This window comes from Colius striatus, chromosome 11 (assembly GCF_028858725.1).
Source record: "Colius striatus isolate bColStr4 chromosome 11, bColStr4.1.hap1, whole genome shotgun sequence".
In the NCBI taxonomy this organism is placed as follows: domain Eukaryota; kingdom Metazoa; phylum Chordata; class Aves; order Coliiformes; family Coliidae; genus Colius; species Colius striatus.
The window spans coordinates 12,388,225-12,408,338 of NC_084769.1; the positions used below are offsets into that span (position 1 = coordinate 12,388,225).

Sequence of the window (20,114 nt, forward strand, 5' to 3'; positions counted from 1 at the left end):
GCAAAAGGGTCAAAACCAAATGCATTTGAAAGCATTTGAGAGTACAGGTATATTTATAGCTATAACAATATTTATACACCACTAAGAAATACTTTGCTTTTCCCAGTATAGATTTTAGAGTGCTTTTATAAATATTGATGACTTTTAGACTTCTGGAAATAATACTCATGTCTCAGCTTTCATCAGCAAAACAAAACTACCATTAAAAAAACCCCAAAACAATTTGGGGATTGTAGTTGACTGTAAACTGAAAGAGGTTTGTTGTAAACAGTGATAAAAAGGCAGATGTTGATACCTTCCAAGATTACAGGGCTGTTCTAGATGATAAATAATTCTCTTGCATGTTTTGCTCTGTTCAGCATTAGTAAGGTGGAAAACCACATCCAGCTTGGGATTATTGTCCTTTTAGGAGAATGTAGATGAACTGGAGGTAGTCCAGTGAAGAGAAACACAAATTATGAGCGTGACCTGTGAAGAAGCCTTCAAGCATCAGATTTGTTTAGTCTAGAAGGGAGAAGGCTGATTAGAAACAAAAGTCTTCAAATACTGGAAGGTTTGTAAGGGCAGAAAGTAATGATAACTCATTCTCCATGACTGCAAAGGGCAGGAGTAAAAATAATCATCTTAATTTGCTGCGAGGAAAGTCTAGTTGAGAAGAAGCTTAGATGAAAGGAGTAGGCTGTGTGTAGCTTGCAGAATTCCCAATTGTCCTGAAAATATTTTATTTACTTTCTTGAAGGCTTTTCAGTCTGGAGGGGCATCACAAAATCCTTTGCAAATACAGAAACAACAACAGAAAAAGAATGTGCAATAGGAGAATTTATAGGGAATAAAGGATATAAGAATAATAGAAACAGACATAAAGATTTTATGAAATTTCCAATTTTTGAGGCAGGACTTGGAGGCATCAATCTTCCCCCTTGTACAGGAGCCAGCTGTACCCACAACATTTCCGAGAGATATTTGTCTAGATCTTTGTTAAAACCTCAGAGGATGGAAATCCCACAGTCTTTCTGGGCATCCTTTCCAACAGTTCAATTATTTTTCTCAATGTTTCGCTTCACATTTCCTCACTTCAGTTTTAAGACACAGTGCTGCATGAGCTGTTCACAGTAGACAGTTCTATTTTCTCTTTTACGATTGTCTTCTCTGTATTTGAAGTCTATTGCCTGTGGACAATCAATCTCTGCACAGCTCTGATTCCCTCACCAAGTTGGTTCATCGAGAAAAGGCAGTTGAACCCAGCACTCCTACCAAGGTTTTATTAGTGCTGCCCAGAAGATGTTGGTCATGTCTGAGGTCTTACAACCGGACCTGACACAGCTTAATGCTGCCTGGCTTCCAAATAAAACCACATTAGTTGAGATCTTGGGTTGTCATGAGATCTACTCAGCTGTGGAAAGTCCTGCTGTCGGATCTTGAGGCTGCCATACAGCTATCATATTTGTTTTACACTGGCTAGTATGACTGAGCAGCTTAGCTTGTTTCACTGATACATGCTTTGGGAAAGATTTACTTCAGAAACAGATATGTCTGAGTCCTTATTAATCAAATGTGAGCAGAGTGGCTAATTTGATTACTGAGCCTGGTTGTAGTTATCTGGCAGATTTCCTCTTAGCTTTTCATCCACTGGAAAGGTTTAACATTAGAAAGTCTGGGAACAGAGAGAGGAAACCCTGAAGATCTGTAACAGTGATTTCAGTCTGACCATGAGTCTGAGCACCACTAATGAAGCATTTACTTTGCAATGAACTTGTGCACGACACTGATGTAAGTTACAAAGTAAGAACCAAAATAAAATCAAATAGGGATTATAGGTGTGTAGGAAATATGGCTGCATGCAGATGTTAAAAATGTGAAACAAGGTCATAAAAACACGTCCTGCATATGGCTGCTGCAATAAGCCTCAAGCTCTTCTTTCAGGTAGGCACTGCCCAGAGCTCTGTACAGTCTTCTAGGTGATATTTGATTGCTTGATGTTTACTTTCTAGTGAAACGACACTCAACAACAAGCCTGCTCCTTCAACCATAAAATATAGTTCTTTCTCCTGTTCACCCTGTCCTAAATCAAGCGGTTCTCTGCATGGTGCATCCCAAACAGAGCTCCCTTCTTCCCTTTCTGTCTCCCAGTTGTTCTTACAATAGATTTTCTTGTGACTTGCAAATCAAAATTGGGGAACAGGTGCCTCAGAGGAACAGATGCTGTAGCTGGTTCTGTGCCAACTGTACCACTTAAACATCAGAATGATTAAAACATTAAAGTAAACCTCAGTAGGACAAGTTTTCCTCAGTCAATAGTGCAGCCCCATCAAAGAGAAGTGGATTTGAGTCTATGAATGAAGCACTGAGGGTTCACCCACCTTCTAAAGGTTTCATTTAACTGAAGGTTACCATTATCCTCTTTTCCAGCAAACATCTGCTAAATCTGGTTATAGCAACATTGACGTCAGTGAAGCTGGACGGGGCACCCAATGGAGAAGAATTTAGCCCACTGTTTTTTCACTGCTATTGTAGTTTGCAGTATCCCCCAAACTCATTATCAAGCAGGGAGAAACCCTCCAGCAGCCCTTTCTGCTGTGATCTGCACATATTGCTATAGACCTTGGAAGAAATTGTTAGTCTAATCTGGGTTTTGTGTAGCCAGTTTGGTTTAGATAGCTCAGATACTGCAAGGAGAGGAATCCTGTCCTGAAGTTATGCTATATAATTGCTTTGGAGCTTCTGAAAAGAGGATTTGCCTCATTCACTTGTTCCATGTGATCTCGTATAAATGAGTGGGATCCATATGAACACTATGCATTGCTCGAATTTTCAGAGGCTTTATGCAGATTTGTATGCTTGTCTGCAAACCTAATGATTATTCTAGATGATCAGGGCTTGCAGTCATCCTTGATTAAATTCTTTAAAAGCAGGATAAGACAGTGAGATGCAACAGCTCATCTGCAGCTGCTTTTGTGAAACTTAGAGTTTGGTATTGGCTTGGAAGTGTGGCACTGATAATTTTTACATCATTCCATAGCGTTTTCTAAATCGTAGTCATATGGGAAAAGGTGGTTTGGATCAAGAAACTACTAAAAAGCACCAGACAGTGTCTGAGTGGGACTAAATTAAACCTACAGGAATAAAGGTACCAATTCTCCTTTATTTACAGAGATGTTTCCTTTGATGTTTGTGGCAATGTTGCACAGGTGAACACCTGAGGTGGAGCCTGTGTCACTTAACAGAATGATTACCAAAGCTTCCTATTGTGGACAGTAGCTTTAATGACAAAAGGATGCAAGTCAGCATGTTTGGGTCTGGTTTTCAGAGAGAGTGAGCAGCTCTGGCCGGTACCTGTGGGCGATTTCGATTGGATTCAGTCTGTCTGCATCTGATTGACAGTGGTTTCTCTAGAATGTGTTTGTGTTTGTCATCATTCGGAGTGTAGAGAGGAAAGGACAGAGATTAGGGAGCCACAAACTGATTGAAAGCATTTCTAGGACTGCCTATGTTTTTGTCTTTGTGTTTTGCAATTTCTGGTAACTGTTCAGAAGTGAGGCACAGAACCACATACCGTTTCACTCGACAATATGGCCTTTGACCTGAAGAAATTTGGATTCAGAATTCACAGACAACTGGGAAGTGTCAGAGGTGTGAATTCAGAGCCAGAAATTAATTAAAAGTATGGGAGGGAAACCTATTTCAAAAGAAACCACATATGTTCTATAGATGTAAGTCTGATGGGCCAAATAAATTCATGGGTTTGGCCAGGTCCAGTCTACCAGCTGGGGGCTGTTCACAAAATCATTTTGAGTAGAACAAAGTAGAGGGTTTCACCATCTGTGAGCAGTGCAGAGGAATGAAAGTCTATTTGTCAAGTGGGGTGGGCTGCAGAAAAGAGAGCACTTCAGCTTTCCTTTTTGGAGCTCATTAGTCTGTGTTCTAGCTATAGCAGACACACTCATCATATAATCTGTTTCATAAATTGGTTTTCTGCCAGTTTGTTGTTCTGCACTTAGATGCTTGTAAAATATCCTTCCTTTCAGGCTTAGTATTTTCTGTTACAGTCCTTTCTGGGCTCTGATATAGAAATGATGTTATTTCTGGCTTGAGTACTTTGAAGTCCTTCAGTTTTGTTTCTGCTTTTGCACCTGAGAGCATCTGTCTTGTTGACCACGGGGACAAAGGCAGAATGTCTAACACTGCTGAAAACAGATGAGAGTAATTATTTTTCCAAACCAGGGGGCAAACCAGGTTTGTTTTTGACTACACCCACTCTCAGCCCATCACTCTCCTTTTCTGTTTTTCATGGTCACTGTCTCTGTGAAGCACTTTTGCTTTGCAAGTTGGCCTCACCTCTTACAAAGCTCATTTTGTCCCTAAGTCTAAAGTTCTTTCGACTTCTGCTTTAATGTCATGTAAGTCCCATTTCAGCTTTGTTCAGAAGTTGAAAAAAAGGGCTAGAAAAACTAGCTTCTCTGTTACTTTTGCTCGTAGAATCTTTGCTGGAGTTGCCAGCAAGGTTTTAAGGTGGAATCCTAGCCATGTTGCCATTAAGAAGAGCTCATCAGCCCTTCTACTGTCTTACTTTTGGAGCTAAATGAAAAGTTAAAAGGAGGTGAAGTCTATTCCACTTTTCTTTACATATTTACAATATGCTAATAACTGCAGCTAATGTTCTCAAAGTTAGAATTATTATTTCTAATGGTTCTTGATTTGAAGCATTATGGTATAGCAGTCAGCTTGTCATGGCTTTGACAAACACTTTATCATTCTATTTAAGGAATCAGTTTTAATCTTCAAAGAAAAGGGCTTAGTTAATTTAGAAGTCAAGCAGAGAGATGGCAGGCATATGAGCTTTTAGCACAATAGATATTCATAAAATATGCCCCATTAAATGGTAAAGCCCTAGGGACAGATAGAGCAATATAACATTCCCTTTTCTTTCCCTCCTGCACATGTCTACTCCCACTGAGGATGGTCATTAAAAGTAAGTGCTTGTAAATTCAGGGCCACCTGACCTGCCATAAAATCCACATTTTTTTTAAGACTCTCATGTAGAAAAGAACAGGGCTGTTCTTTGATAGGTGCTCGTGCCTTTAGGGGAGCTGATTCAGCTAAACCTGAAGTCAGAGAGAGAACTGTCTTAGTCTCAGAGCAATTATTAAATGCTATTACCTTCACATTTGAAATCTGATGATAGAATAATGCGGCCTCCTGAGGGAAGGGGGAAAATTCCAGTATCAGGGATATTTAAAAGGAGCCTGAATAAAAGTTGCATGAGGTCCTGTATGCAGCAGTCCATTAGTACTGCTCTGCCATAAGACCTATCTCATGGCTTAAGTTCCCTTCTAGAGAAAAGGAATTTGGAACTTAAGAAGGGCTGCCTCATCATCATGGTTATGGAGCTATTCTTGTACCTCCTGTGAACTCCTACCTGTCTGGTTCTTGTAGCCAACACCACTTTTGCCATTTTCATTCCTACTGTCAATTCCCAGCCTTTTCTTCATAGCACCCTGGAAAGCCATCAGCACCGCTTCAGTCTGCTGGGCACAAATGCATAAGCAGTCAAGAGGGGGTTTATATACTTAACTCCAGGAATTGGTTGTTTCTCTTCCTACCCCTTTACACCTCCTCTCCTAAATGATAGGCACCTCATTTTTATTAGCTATTCTTTCTGGATGTTTAGATTTCTGTAGCTGCACGTGCAGAAATGTCACATTTTTGACACGTCTTTGTGCAGCTCAAAACCTGCTGCATACCCAAACAGGCTGGTGACAGCCCCAGCCCAGCAACCTAGCCCCCAGCAGCAAGCACAGACAGATGAGATCAGGGATGCTGGAGAGTGGCTTTATAGACACAATTGCAGAAGCAGACCCCTTTTATTTCACTTTTCTGCTTGAGCTTAGAAAGTTGCCTACTGGAACCATGACTGTGTTAGTCCTTCAGGAATGAAGGCAAATCCTTGCAGACCATATTTCTGCTCGATGTTTATCCTGTATGTAACACAGGCCATTGCAATTTGTCCAAGCAGCCTTGTGCTGAGCCATAGGTCTTGAATTGGAGCAAAGCATCTGAGCCCTAAAGAAACTAAACTATCTGCCAGCTGCAGAGAAGCAAAAAGACCATTGTGTCATTAGTGCCCCAGCCTCATGCAAGGGGAAGGAAATTACTTAAGTGCAGGTTTTTCAATGGACTGAGCATGCCCGTGAAGTAGGAGGAGGTGAAAACACATTAACTAAAAGCCAGGGAGAAATTTCCCTTCCAGCCCAAAATAGGACAAGCAGCATGACCCTGTGTTTGCAGTCATCTCCACCACTTTAAAGGCTTCTTGGCATGTGATTGAGACATGGATACTTTGGTGGATAGGGAAGAAAATCTCTGATCACAGCCAGACCCTAGAGATGTATTTGCTATATACCCTGGCAAAGCCTTTCAGTGCAAGTAAGAAAGATCTCCTGTAATAAATGACCAGTTTTTTAAGGAGCTGTGTTTGAAGGTTTTTTTCCCGAAGCATTCCTGCAGACCTTTCTCCATTTTTGGCAATTCTACTTGAAGAATCTTTTGTATGAAATGAGAACTTTTGAAGTGAATCATTTAATTTGCTCAACTTAAAGAGGTTCCTGCTACATTTAATTTTAGGCTGATTCTCCCTAATTGAAGTTCAAATCTCTCTTAAATATTTAGCCTTGTTAAATGAAGATCCAGGAAAGAAAATGTGATAATCCTTTCCTTTTCTTCTTTACCTGAAATGTGCCTTTTTACCTCTTCTTTACCTGAAATATGTTTTTAATTTTGAGACACCAATTTAATTTGAGCTACCTCAATTTAATCTAATTTAATCTAATTTGAGCTATGTTTTTTAACATCTTTATCAATGACCTGGATGAGGAGATCAAGTGCACCCTCAGTAAATTTGCTGATGACACCAAGTCAGGCAGGAGTGTTGATCTGCTTGCAGGCAGGAAGGCTCTTCAGAGGGACCTGAACAGGCTAGAGGGTTATTAAACATTGGAACAGGCTGCCCAGCAAGGTGGTGGAGTCATCATCCCTAGAGATATTAAAAAGACACATAGATGAGATGCTGAGGGATATGATTTAGTTTAGTGATGGGCTTGGCAATGTGAGGTTAGTGTTGGAAGTTGTGATATTAAAGGTCTTTTCCAACAGTAACGATTCTGTGATCCTGAGATACCAGCATGAATAATTTCCAGGCTTTCAAGCACATTTTAGTATCTGAAATCGAAAAGCTAGATCAATTCATTCTGTATTATTTTAGAGACTTTCCTTACAACAGTTCTGTTGGGAAAGAGAAGCAGAGTAGAATCATATTACATGGCAAACAAGTGATCACTGCTTTAAATGACCAGCCAAATACATATTTTTCCATGCTTGAAATACTGGGGAATTTTTTGAGGGTATGCTTGCTGAGGTGCTTTGGTAACTTGGCCTGATTGGCCTGCATTCTGAAATTTGTGCACCTAGAAGGCAGGAGCACGAGATCTGTGTTTAGTTTCAGGATTTCAGTGGGATGAATGGTCACACAACTGTCTGTGAAAGTCAAACCATAGTAAGGGACTATCCTACTGCAGACAGTCACCCAGTTCTCATGTGGCTAAGCTTCAAAATGTGAACTTGGGGCTTATCTAATCAGCAAGTACTGACTGTTTTCTCATCAGTTCCCTCCTTTTATTTCTTGACTGGTGGCTATTCGTGTTCAGCTGATTTTCTCTTTTTTTTTTCAGCCTGGCTATGACACCAGACAAATTAGAGAGCATTTTGTCTCCAGGATTAATCACCGAGTGTTCAGTTTTGGCAGTGTTGTAGCATTGCTCAGAGGATAAGTAAATAAATCAATCAGATATTCCTGACAACTGTAAAATGATTAAGCAAAGGGGGGAAAAAAATGAGCAAAACTCACACAACAATAAGTTGAATGATCACTTCATCATTCCTTAATGTGAAATCAAGAAGTACATGGGTTTTTTTGGCTTGGATAACTGGACATGCTAACTTTGAATCAACATTACAATTTCCTTCTTCCCACTGAATCTGCTGGTGGTTGTTACAGGGGACTTAGAGACTTCCTTTCTCTGAATTTCTGATGGGTTAAGTTGGAGTTGCAGCTTCTGTTTAGAAGTGTGGTTTTAATCTAAAACAGACTATGTAAAAATGGAAATTGCTTTCTCAGTGAATCACAGGCCTGGCTGTTGACCTGGGTGACAAAACCCACTTTTTCCTTCTTGCAAAGCTGATATTGCTCTGGAAGACTGTGTGGGCTTTGCTTCTGCCTCACACCATATTGCCACATTGCTAACGAGTTGCAAGGGCAAAATCTGTTCTCATTTAGTTTCTTGTCGTTTTTGTTTCTGATGGTGTTGGACAGGCATCTGTGGGAAGACTTTTCCCCAAAGATTTTTACTGGTTCAGAGTCAGGACAGATCTCAGTTTGCTGTCCCCAGCCTAGTAGTGGCTGCAGGTCCAGCAGCTGGAATATCCTCACGTGCTCTGTGTAGTTTTGGCCTGAGGTCTCTGAAAGGAAAACAAAGAGAATTCTTCCTATCTCCCAGCTACTTTTGGTTTATGTTTTGGAACACAGGGTACAAACTCTGTGCATGAGTATTTGACCCTACTTGTCAAATATACTACTTCTTTTGACTTCAGTTAAATTTAAGCCAAGATGTCATAGGGCAGATTTTGTCTCAGCCCATGCAAAATGGCCATTTTGATGTAATTTGGTCTATTAAGTGTGTTAATGCTAAACATTATGCCTCCATATGTATTTTTTCTGAGGCCTTGTAGCTGTTTCAGCCGTGGATGATCCGTAAGTACGTGCACTGACACAGTTCAGGTGACCCTAAAGGAACGATATTGGCTATTACTAATATTATACATAACTCCTGAAATCTTATTCAAGAGAACATATTTTGTGTGTACATGTAATGAGGCGATAAGGAAGGAGACCCCTCAAGATTCCTCCCATGAAGAGATGAAAACAAACGCATCCATCTCTCTTAGCTGAGCCCTGATTTAAAGAGGTGCAGCTTTGCTGGATCCAATAGTTGACCTATGTTACCATTCTGGCTTTTGTTTCAAGTAAAATACATCCTCAGTTATAGCATCATCATTTCCATTGTGTCATTCGTAACAGTGACTCCAAAAAAGAAGTCACCTGAAATAAAGCTTGCCAGCAGTCAGATGAACCATTTCCCTTACCTCCACTTACATAAATTTATATCTGAAGGTTCATATCTGAAGGCATGTGTTTTTCTAAAGCTGCTCTCTCTGCCTAATGACATGGCAGCACAAAATATTTCTGTGGGTGGGTAAGGCTATCCATCCACACCTAACAAATGAGTGCCCTGAGAACTCCTCTGCAAAATGCCATTCTCTCAGGATACTTTGTGTTCTCAAGGTCAGCTTGTTTCCTAACCCGTGTGTCCTTTTCCTTTCTTTCAGGGTTTTGAGGACCCCAAGGACAAGTAAGCAAATTTACTTCTGTCACACACTGTTATGTTTGCACATTTGGGATTTTTTTTTCTCATATTTAAGAAAGACAAAAATTAATGCCCATCAGCCAAGAATAATGCCTGGGCTCCCCAGAGGTTTCTCCTGGAGGAAAAGCCAGTCGAGGGCACGGGATTGACTGATGTGCATTCAGAACTGCTGCTGCCCTCAAAATATTTATTCATTTGTGTGGTTCTGACTTGCTTTTGTAGTTAAAATGCTTTTGCTGCTCTTCCCTTTGCCCCCAGTATTCTTCACTATTTGCTGCTTTGAAAATACCCCAAGAACAAAATCTCCCTGTAAAGTATGTCCAAGTGTTGAATATCTCTGATAAGAAAAATGTATGTATGTTGTGAAATTCAAACAGTCATGCTCTAAAATACAGACACATTAAAATAGTGTTCTTTTTTTAAAGTAAAGCTTAAAAAAAATGATTAAAATAATAACCTAACAGGATTAGTGTTTTGAAAAATCACTTTTGGAGGAAAAATCCTCCACTGTGTTCACTTTTTAATGTCTGCAGCTGGACATAACAAAAGCCTTTCCTGTATTGAAGGTGTTTGGATTAATTTCACATTCAGTCCTACTGAATGACATTAATTGTAAGCTTGCTCAGAGCAAGATAGCTGACAGCAGAGGACACTGATGCCTAAAATATGTTGCTGTTGCTTCTTATCGTATTTCTCAGGCTGCCAGTCAGGACAAAGCAAACCTCTGTGAGCTTCTGCGGGCCCTAAGCTTTGGGAAAATTCGCATTATGGTGGTTAAGCATTGACACCAACTCCCTCAAAGTAAAGGGAAGTTTTAAGTTTGAACGTGGCAATATTAAGAGTCCTGCTTTCCTTCACTGGAGACTGTGTAACATTTATCTCTGTGCACCCTGGGATGTTTTACAGGTGCTATGTGGTGTCTAGGGGGTCACCACGGTTTCTTGTCGCATCCATAGGTGCTGGGAACTCAGGTGATGTTACATATACTTTGGACTGAAAAGAGCTAACAGATTACAACACAATAATTATTAGGAATACAGAAATTTTAAGTATCCCTCATGAAAGAGCATCTCTCCTCATAGAGTGTGCAAGAGAACAGAAATTCATCTGCCTCAGTGGTGATTCACAACGGAGTCACCCAGCTGGCAAGGAACAGCATCTCCACTGTTACTCCAGTGGGACCACGATGTCTCTCCTCCATCCTATAGTTTGGAAAGGTTACTCAAGCTGTTACAACCAATGACTAAAAGCTGTTTATTTACAATGCTGATTCAGTGTGATGCCATCTTGTTATACAGATTGCAAGATTTTTGCATTTCGGTTCAGCAAGCTACTGCTTGCCTCAGATTCTCTTGGTTCAGAAACCCATTTAACTCAAGAACAAAGATTAGGCCACAAAAAAAAAAAACCTCTAGCAGAAAATGTTTATGGTCACGTTGGTTCAAAGAGACCTAAACCATGCCACTCAGCCCAGTGCCTTCACATGCAGAAGCAGTGAGCAGTGGATAGTTAGACTGGATATTAGGAAAAAGCATTTTAAATTATGGCATTGCCCATAGTTTTGGCAGTGGTCACACTCTCTGTTTGCAGGAAGTAATTAAATGAGCAGAACATTTTTGAGTTACTCTGAAGCCAGCATCTCTGGGTTAATGGCTGGCTTTCTTATTTGCAAGCAGAGTGCAAAAGTTGCTCCAAGCTCTGTTCGTGCTGTTCCTGTCCCTTGCAACAATTTTCTGTTCGCTGCGTTTAGAGAAGTCTCAGCAGTGCTTTTAAAGATCTATTTCTAGAAGTTTCATGGTGGCCTGAAATCCTTGTGTCATCCCACCCCCTCCCCTAATCAATATATCAATAAGTATTTCCAAGTATGAATTTCATTAGGCTGTGGCAGCACCTCAGCTCTGACTTACGAGCGCTGCCTCCAGGGCATTCCTTAGCATGGGGAAATTTTGCATTCCCATTTAAAATCACGTTTGTGCAAAGGTACCCAAACTTGCTGTACAGTAATTTAGTTTGAGTACAACTGGCTGCAAAAGGCACCCGAGCAAGGAGGTGACTAAGCTTCCCTGCAGGCCTTGTGAAGGAGGCTGCCTCCCTGCAAAGATCCCAGCAAGGCAATTTAAACCCTGCAGGGGTATTTTTACACAATCTGCAACCACCAGAGTGATTGTAGTATTAGAGATACCCTTGGAAGGATAATAACCTATTAGAAAACCAGTGGCAGCTAAGACCAAAGCCCAAGCAGGCAGTTTCTTCTACTCTTCATGTCTTCCTGAGGGATGCTTTTGGACTGGAACTTGAAATGTAACTGAGACGCTGAGCCGATGGTTTTGCTTTGCTTCTGGGGGAAAACGTATTGCATCTCTCATACATGGTATGAAATGACTAAATGTGAATGACACAAATGTGTAAACAACTCGCAGGATCTTGGAAGACATTCTGTAAATACAAAGCCTAATGATTTCCTTGCTCATTTTTATGAGTCCAGCAGACATTGCGAGGATTGAATGAAAATAAGAAGCAGCAGCATCTTGAATACTCAAGCAGATGTGCTTCCTCTAAGGAAGCATCTAGAAGTAAACTGAATGTCCTGTCCTCCTAGAGAGAAACCCACTTGTAGTTTCAAAGTGGAATATACAAAGTTCATGGAATTAAGTAACTCTAGAGCCCAAAAATAAGACATTATTTTCCCCAGCCCCACTGAAGTATTAAGATTGGCTAAAATAGAGGTCAGACCTTGAGACAAACTACATTTGGGGTTGCCATATGGTCACTAAATAGATGCTGAAGGTGAGTTGTCATTAGCCAGCTGAGGTGTAGACACATTCAACTTGTTGGCTCAGGTGAAGGGAGTTGGAATGGAAATGAACAGATGGACCTGATTTATTTTTCTCTTGGCAAGAGGTGCATGGTAGGGTTGAGGTACAGAGGGCTTCTTGAACTCTGTTCAACTTTTGGAGAGCCTTTTATTGGAAAGGGACCTTTAGCTTTTGAGAGAGAGTTACGTTTTGGGTTGTAAGCTGCTTTTGAGTGGTCTCTGCTCTTAGCTGAACAGTACCTGTGAGGGCTGGTTTCCTGCAGCACAGTGTTGATGCATTATGCACTGTTACACAGTGCAAATAAAACTGAGAGAATAAAGCAATGTAGCTTTTTGTCATGCTTGTCAGACCCAAGACTTTTTTTTCAGGGTGCCTAAAGTGAAGGTCACACAGCACAAGCTGTAGGTTGCTGTGCCATCGTGGGGCTTGCACATAGAAATAGTTACCCACTGGAATATGCCCTGGTGCAAGTGGGGACCATATTCCAAGGGATAACTCTTGGCATATCCCATAGATAACCTTGGCAATCGTGCAAGGAGAACAGAAGAACAGTACATAGGATTAGCTTTTACTGTCTACCTATAGCTAATTTTAAGGCAGGCCATTGAAGTAACAGCATTACAATCATTACAATCCTGATAGATTTTTTACATAACTGTAGAGTTTAGTGAAGTGCTTCAGGTTTCCTTTTCCTCAGTGCAAAACACCTCAGGGTGATTGAAGTTTTCAGTGGGTTTTTTTTCAACAATTTTTGAGAATCAGCCTCATTTTTCTAAAGCTGTAGCTGAGCATCAGAAACACTCTGATACCAAAGACTGCCAGCAATCCAGAAATCTTGTCGCACGTATTTAGCAAGTAGAATCTAATTTTGGTGGGGTTTTTTGGCTTTTGTACTTTTTTCCTTTGCAACTTTTCCTTAAGTAAATACTTTATTAATAGAAAAATTTTGTCTGGTTTATACTTTATAAATAACTGCACAAAGGGGAGTCAGTGAGGTGTCAGGCTACATTTTTTTTCCCCTCACATATTTGTTCTGTGAACAATTTTTTCTCAGAAATGGAGAACTGTTCAAGTTTGGAAATTTTCACAGAAATCATTATTGAGAAGTGAGAAATGTGACTGGTTATATAAATCATTCTGCCAGTTCAGGCACTAACATCTCTGACAGCACAGCAGTGCAGGGAAGAGTAAGTCAGAGGAGTAGCGGAAAGACACTACTGATCAGTTTTGGAGAATGAAGGACAGTAAAGAGACTGCAAGGCAAGAAAACAGATGGATGTAGTGCAGAAAGAGCAAGTAAATAAAATCCTTTTACTGCTAGACTCAGGACTGGCAATGAACTCTATTGCAGGTATCGTTTTCCTCTCAGCTCATAATTGTTTTCCAACTTGAAGCTGTCATAAGCAAAATGCTATTAACCTCTAGCTTGTTATACAGTGAAATGATAACATATGGTGAGGAGAGGGAAATTCTCTTGTCCTCTTATGGCTCCTTTTTGTGGCATCCTCAGGAACACACAGGAAAGTATGAACCCAGAAGATGAAGTGGATGAGTTTCTGGGCCGTGCCATCGACGCCAGGAGTATTGATCGGTTACGCTCGGAACACGTGCGCAAGTTCCTCTTAACGTTCAGGGAGCCTGACTTGGAGAAGAAGGTAATGTCTAAAAATCATTGCAACGTGTCTGTCAAGCTTATTATGGGTTTTAATTCTCCTGCCTAACAAGGTTAAGCTTTTATATCTGTAGGTAAAGCTAGGTTTTAGGTATTGGAGGTGGAGTTTTAGTCTTAAAAACTCTGAGCTTCTTCACGGAAACCTTAATCTACGTGTCTCTAGAAAGTCAGTCATCTGAAGGGAGCACTGGGTAGGAGAACCAAGCCATTTCTCTCACATACACAGGAATATGCAATGATGTCCTGGAAGGGAAATCTAGAATAAACCAGATTTGTTTCTCTGACTTTGAGGCATCCAAACTGAGATTGCAGTCACCCCTTATCACTGTCAAATCACTGGAGAAACTTGCTTCAGCCTGTATGAGCCCCCCTGGAGGGGTTTTTCCCTGCCTTTTGTACCTTCAGGCAGCCTCAGGGACAACTAGGGTTCACTGGGTTGCAATTCCCACTCTGGTAATTTTGGAGGGCCCATTTTAAGCAACAAGTAGAGTTCTCCATCTTACAAATGTGAGAAAGGAGAGTAACAGACCTAGGGCTCCCAAATTGCTTCTTGATTTTGTTTCAGATGTCACTGTTGTGAGCTATAGATCATTCCAATTTCTCTGTCTATGTAACACAGACAACATCATATCTAGATGACTGCAAAGTTAAATTCAGTCTAGTTTGGAGGTACCTGGCTGTTATTATTAAGGTTACTGCATAAACTCCTGGTTTTAATTGCCCAAAGAAAATAGAAGTCATAGATCCTTGGGATACTTGAATGATCTTCAGCTTAAACTCATCTTTCAGCAAAAAAAAAGCTTCAGTAATGTTTGCATTAAATATTTTATCATTTTATTTGCAAACATTTTCAATGACAGGGATTACAATCTATTGCAAAAGCAGACCTTTGCAGGATTTACAGCTGTTCAATTAATTAGTGTGGGACTGGATAAAAGCTCAAGCATGTAATTTCCATCTCCCTACTCCTCCCTTTCAGTTTTATAGCTGAAAACTGCTAGGGAAATTCACCTGTTCTAAGCACCTTTTTATTTTGTGGTTCAGACATTGAGACCATCTGTACTGAGAACTGTGCTTCGGGCTAAATAAAGCATCTTTGGGAATCGGATGTAGCTCCCATGTGACCAATATGTTGACAAGTAGTTGGAAGGAGTGCCTGTGTGAAAACCACAGCATCCTCACACTATCATTAGAGCGAGCCAAACCGTCTGCACAAGATACAAGGCTTTCTCATTAGCAACATCCATGCCTCTTGGAGGAAACTTCCCAGGGAGGGAGTTTAGGTCTGGTAACAGTGACTTAGAATCCTGGCCCCAGTTAACCTATTTCTTTTGCTCTCCTTCAAGGGGCAGATGGTGAATCCTCTCTCCACCCAGCTGTGTGGGTTCACTCCCTGGGCTTTGGTTCTCTTCAAGCCCTTACAGCTTGCCCAGGGGGAAGGGGAGTTTGTAATGTTAGCCGTTTCCTACTAGCACTGCTTTCCAAGGAACTAAACAGAAGCCAAGTAAGAAGGTTTTTTTGTGGAGAGAAGGCAGACAGCCAGATTTCCCACTAACACAGCCCTGTTTGCATTGTTTTTTTGCAGTACTCGAAGCAGGTGGATGACAGGTTCGGAGCCTACGTGGCTTGTGCCTCCCTAGTCTTCCTCTTCATCTGCTTTGTTCAAATCATAATCGTGCCACAGTGAGTACCTTTTCATCCCTTTGCTCCCATCTGCTCCCTTCCTCTATTCTGGCCTACTTTTGCATTTTATTCTTTTTTTCCTGGAGAATTCAGAGCACTAAGGGGAAGACAAAAGTCCTTAAATAATTCATGCTCAAGTCATGCGTGGTGCTTACTGTTTTCACTCATTTCTAGTGCAGATTAAGACCTCCTCACTAGCATGTGAGGATTTCTGTTTTCCCAGTGTGATTTCTCTTACCAGTTACCTGCATCTTAGGAAATTCAGTTCATCACACTTATAAGCCTGTGGAAAACAAATATCCCTAAGCAGGAGGGATTGCCTACCAAGGCATAGTATGCATTCACACCATGAGGCTGTCTTCTTATCTGAACAGGGTGAGACAGGGAGGTAAAAACCCCATCACAGCCTCATTGCTCAGGGCACTGAGGTCTCAGGGTCTGCTTCACAAGTAACACATAACCTCTCATGCATTTATTCTTTTGGTCTCAGAGCAGCAGTGCAAGAAGAAGGTTAGAGAGGGAGTTGAACTATCTGTGCCTAAGCTTTGGTAGCTCACTCCAGGTCTGAGGGTTGCAGTCATTTCTTTGCCCAGGGCAAGAGTGACATAAGCTCCTCAGGGCTGTGGGATACAGTGCTCTTGGACCACTGCAGTGAAATGCTTTGTCTGAAAGGCCCAGTGTAACCCACTGGATCTTTTCCAGCAGTGAGCTCTGCAGACATGGTATTTCTTCTCAGAGACTTCATAAAAATCACTTAAAATTAAAGCATGTTGGTATTTCCTGTGCTCTGTTTAGTAGCAATAATATATCATTCACTGAGCACTGCTGTGTTGGAAATAAATTTGGACTTAGTCATTTCTCATCTGAAGAACAAGATCACAGAAGCTCTGAAATGCTCTAAATTCATCTTCACTACAAGACAAAAAATTGTTTAAAGAGAGCTCCAATACTATTTTACGCCATTACAACTGCTTTCTACTTTTGCTCACATCTTTTCAGAGTAGAGCCTGGTTTGTAGTGTTCAGATCAGATATTTGAAAGGTCACAGAAACAACACACAGTCTGATGTTTGAGGTCATTCACTCTCCCAGGCAAGAGGACGTTCACTTCTGCGCACAGAAAGATTCAGTCAGCAGAATAACATCAGCACAAATGCACTGTGTAAACAGACAGATCTGCTTTGGGAAACTAGAAATGAAGCTGAAAGAAGCTCAAAATGGAAACTAGATCAATCCCAGCAATTAATGCAATGTTAATTACATCCAAAAATGTTCTTTGAGAGTAATTGGTTTAGCACGGGCTTGCACTTTGGATCTCTGAATGTGACTGCTGTGGCTTCACACCTATGGAGGCCCTCTAGTAGCCTTTGTGCTGCTCATCAAACTCCCTAAGCAACCACTAAGCTGTCTGCATAAAACCCAGTTTAACATTTAAATGACAACTTGACAATTTCTGATCTGTGGCAACCATATGGCCGACTCCTTTGTATTACGCAGGAGCCAATCCCTTACGGCAGCGTGGTGTAAATGTCACGCTGCTCAGCCTCCTTCCACGCCCCCCTAAGGGTGGTGGTTGGTTTTTTTGGTAAGTTCTGAAGTGTCCTCAGGCAGCCTGGCCTGTCTGAAAGATAATTCAGTTCAAGAGAAAATCAAATCCCATGGCTTAACTGCAGGTCAGAACTGCTTTCCTACACGTTTTTGTTTGGTTTTCCTTGCATTTCAATTGCATCCTTCTCGTCTTTTATTGATGGTAACAGTTAAGCAGCAACTGAAACCACAGGTGTATATGTGTCACCATCAGAGCTTCGTGGAAGACACAACGTGGAATTTGAATCTGAAACTAGGGAGAAAATAACAGTGATAATTTGTGATGATAAAGATGAATAGCTTTAATGAATTTCACAAAGGCTCAAACAGCGAATTAGCAAGTACAATTATCTTAGTAGTCATGAGAGAACACAGAGACTAGCTGGCTTTGGTGTGGCTGGCCTCTGTGTCACGTTGCAAGAATACTTCTTATAAATTAGGAACAAGGCTAACTCCTGGGAGGGTGCCTATCCTGTCACACTGAGACCAATCACAGGGAAATCATTGTTGAATATCTTTGTGACCAAAACAGATGAAAATGCATAGTACAAAGTTGGCCCTGGGGTCCTGTTTGTGCTTCAAAGTTGGAAGGAACAGAAACCTTTCGAGCTGGCCAAGCTAAGGCCGATTTCCCTGACTATCCTCATGCCGTGGTTGCTCCCATCCCATGCACAAGGCAGAGCATGGAGGATGGTGCAGCACAGACGTTCCCTGTGCTCAGCAAGGACCAGTAGCTAATCCCACAGAGACTGTTCCCACTCAGCAGCACTCGACAAGCTTTCCTTCCCAGGGGTCTCCTGCCCACAGCCAGCTGAGGGCTGACCTGCCACAACAAATTGTTCTCTCAGCTCCATCACACACGAGATACTTCTCAGCCCCTCTGCTGTCACCTTGGCAGGAAGGTGATTGTCTTAAAAGTCGCACCTTCTCTGCTCTGTAGCCTGCACGGGTAATTCAATATAGGACCAAGTATCTGTTGGTATTCAAAGCACCTCGTATCTCCTACTGCTATCCTAACTGGAAAACCCATGCAGTGTGTCATAGCTTGTACAGATGTCATGTTCTGAAGAGCAGAGCTGTAGCTATTCTACATAGCATGCATTAAATAACCCCAGAATCTCCTTGGTTTCAGCTCTACGTTTATGCTGGGTTTTTTCCTGACCTGTTTCCTGATCCTGACCACAGTGGTGTTTGTTTCAGTCATTTACTCCTGTGTAAAGGTGAGTACTGTGGTTTCTTTGTAGTGTCTTTTGCCTAAGATAAGTGGATCAGCAATCTGTTTCTTCAGCTAACAGAGCTTGTTTTGTTAGCCATCCTTTCCACACTATGTGATAAGGATTACAGAAAAAGCCTTTGATAAGACAGAATGAACTGCAAACAGATGTTAGGGTTGGCATCTCTTTAGCTCAGCAAGAAGTAATCACTCAGTGGATCTGCATGTCTATTAAGTCCCCTGCAGACACTCTCATATTGATATAAGGAGAACATATTTTCCAGTGTGGAATGAAACACTGACCATTCGTTTCCTCCCTGTAAACTTCCTGTGGAGTCGTGTGCTGGCCCCTGCCCCTGCTGCATATGCATGTTTGGGTAGGCAGATAATCAGAAGCAAAATGTCATCAAGCAAAAATGTCCTGGGGAGAAGTAAAAGCCACAAACATATAGAATTTGATCAGCCTTTCTCAGATGAGTGAACAGAGCTTCCATCATTTGGTGGACTCTTTCTTGTAACTGGTTTTGATCATCAAAGAAACACATTCTCTGAAATCCAAGAACACATTAATTCTTCATGGCAGTCTGCAGTAAATTGGCAGTCAGAACTCTGGGAAGGGTGATGTGTTCACTTTTTTCACTCAAGGGTACCTCTGTTAAAGTGTTGATTGTTTTTGCAGATTTGGGGGTTCTTCCAGTCTAGGAGTGTCTGAATGTGGAACGTGTTCAGATTCAGGCTCCTTAGCCCAAGCTCAGCTTTGCTCCTGAGAGCCTGGAATAAAATAGCTCAGTAGCATTATGTTTCCTGTAGAAGAAACAGTGGGGTAATGGATTATGTCAGGCATATGATTTGCCTCACTTTAATTATCTTCTCTGTGCCATTTTCAACAGTTGAATGTGGGTGCTCTTGACAGACTTGTACCTTTCCTGTCTTTTTGATTCTTGAAAGTTAGATGTGGAGAATTAAGCTTTGCCTTCTCATTTCATAAAAGCTACAAAATGTTCCCAATGAAAGAAGCTTCAGGTTATAACTTAACAACAACTCGCTCACAGGGCTTCCCTTGGGCTTAAGATAGTTTTAAAGGGCTCTTAGTTGGTAAGCACAGCATCCTGTGTCCTGCTTGTTCACCAGCAATGAGAAGTACAAGGCAGAAATTACAATGCTGATAGGAAGGCTTGGGCCCCTTGAGCTGGAAAATGGTACCCAAAAATGCCTGGTGGTACTTGATGTGTCTATTGCACGTGAGGATGTAGTTAATTAACAGTCAATGTGAAAAGCTTTTGGTCACAGCCACAAAGGGCTTGGAGCAGCACCGCAGCAAATGCCAGCCGTGCAGGGCCACACCAGCTGTACTGATGCTCTGCAGACACTGGGGCAAGGGCTGTGGCAGACCCAGACCTCTGAAGCATTCTAGCTGGCTTGTCTTGCAACCAGACAGATGTAAAGGCACACAGCTGTTTGTCACCCACTGGCTTTTACGAGCTTAGATTGCTTCCACATGCTGACAGCAGCGCTCCTTTCTGTCATCGCTCAAGGGTTTGGTTTGGACTTTTTGGTTTAGTGTTATTACTGATCTAAATTAATGATTAATTTTCAGTCCTCATGACCCTAGGCAGATGTTCAGACTTGCTTTCTTTTCCTGAGTCTTCCAAATTCTTGTAGAATAGG

General features: G+C 41.4%; 1 protein-coding gene across 1 annotated transcript in view; it reads left to right on the plus strand.

Annotated features, from left to right (window-relative positions):
* Positions 1-20,114, plus strand: part of ADCY5 (adenylate cyclase 5) — a 220,951-nt gene that overhangs the window by 178,743 nt on the left and 22,094 nt on the right. The window contains exons 9-12 of the mRNA XM_062004889.1: positions 9,439-9,461; positions 13,803-13,947; positions 15,550-15,647; positions 18,366-18,453. Of these exons, the coding sequence (XP_061860873.1) occupies positions 9,439-9,461; positions 13,803-13,947; positions 15,550-15,647; positions 18,366-18,453 (354 nt within the window). The remainder of the gene's footprint in view (positions 1-9,438; positions 9,462-13,802; positions 13,948-15,549; positions 15,648-18,365; positions 18,454-20,114) is intronic.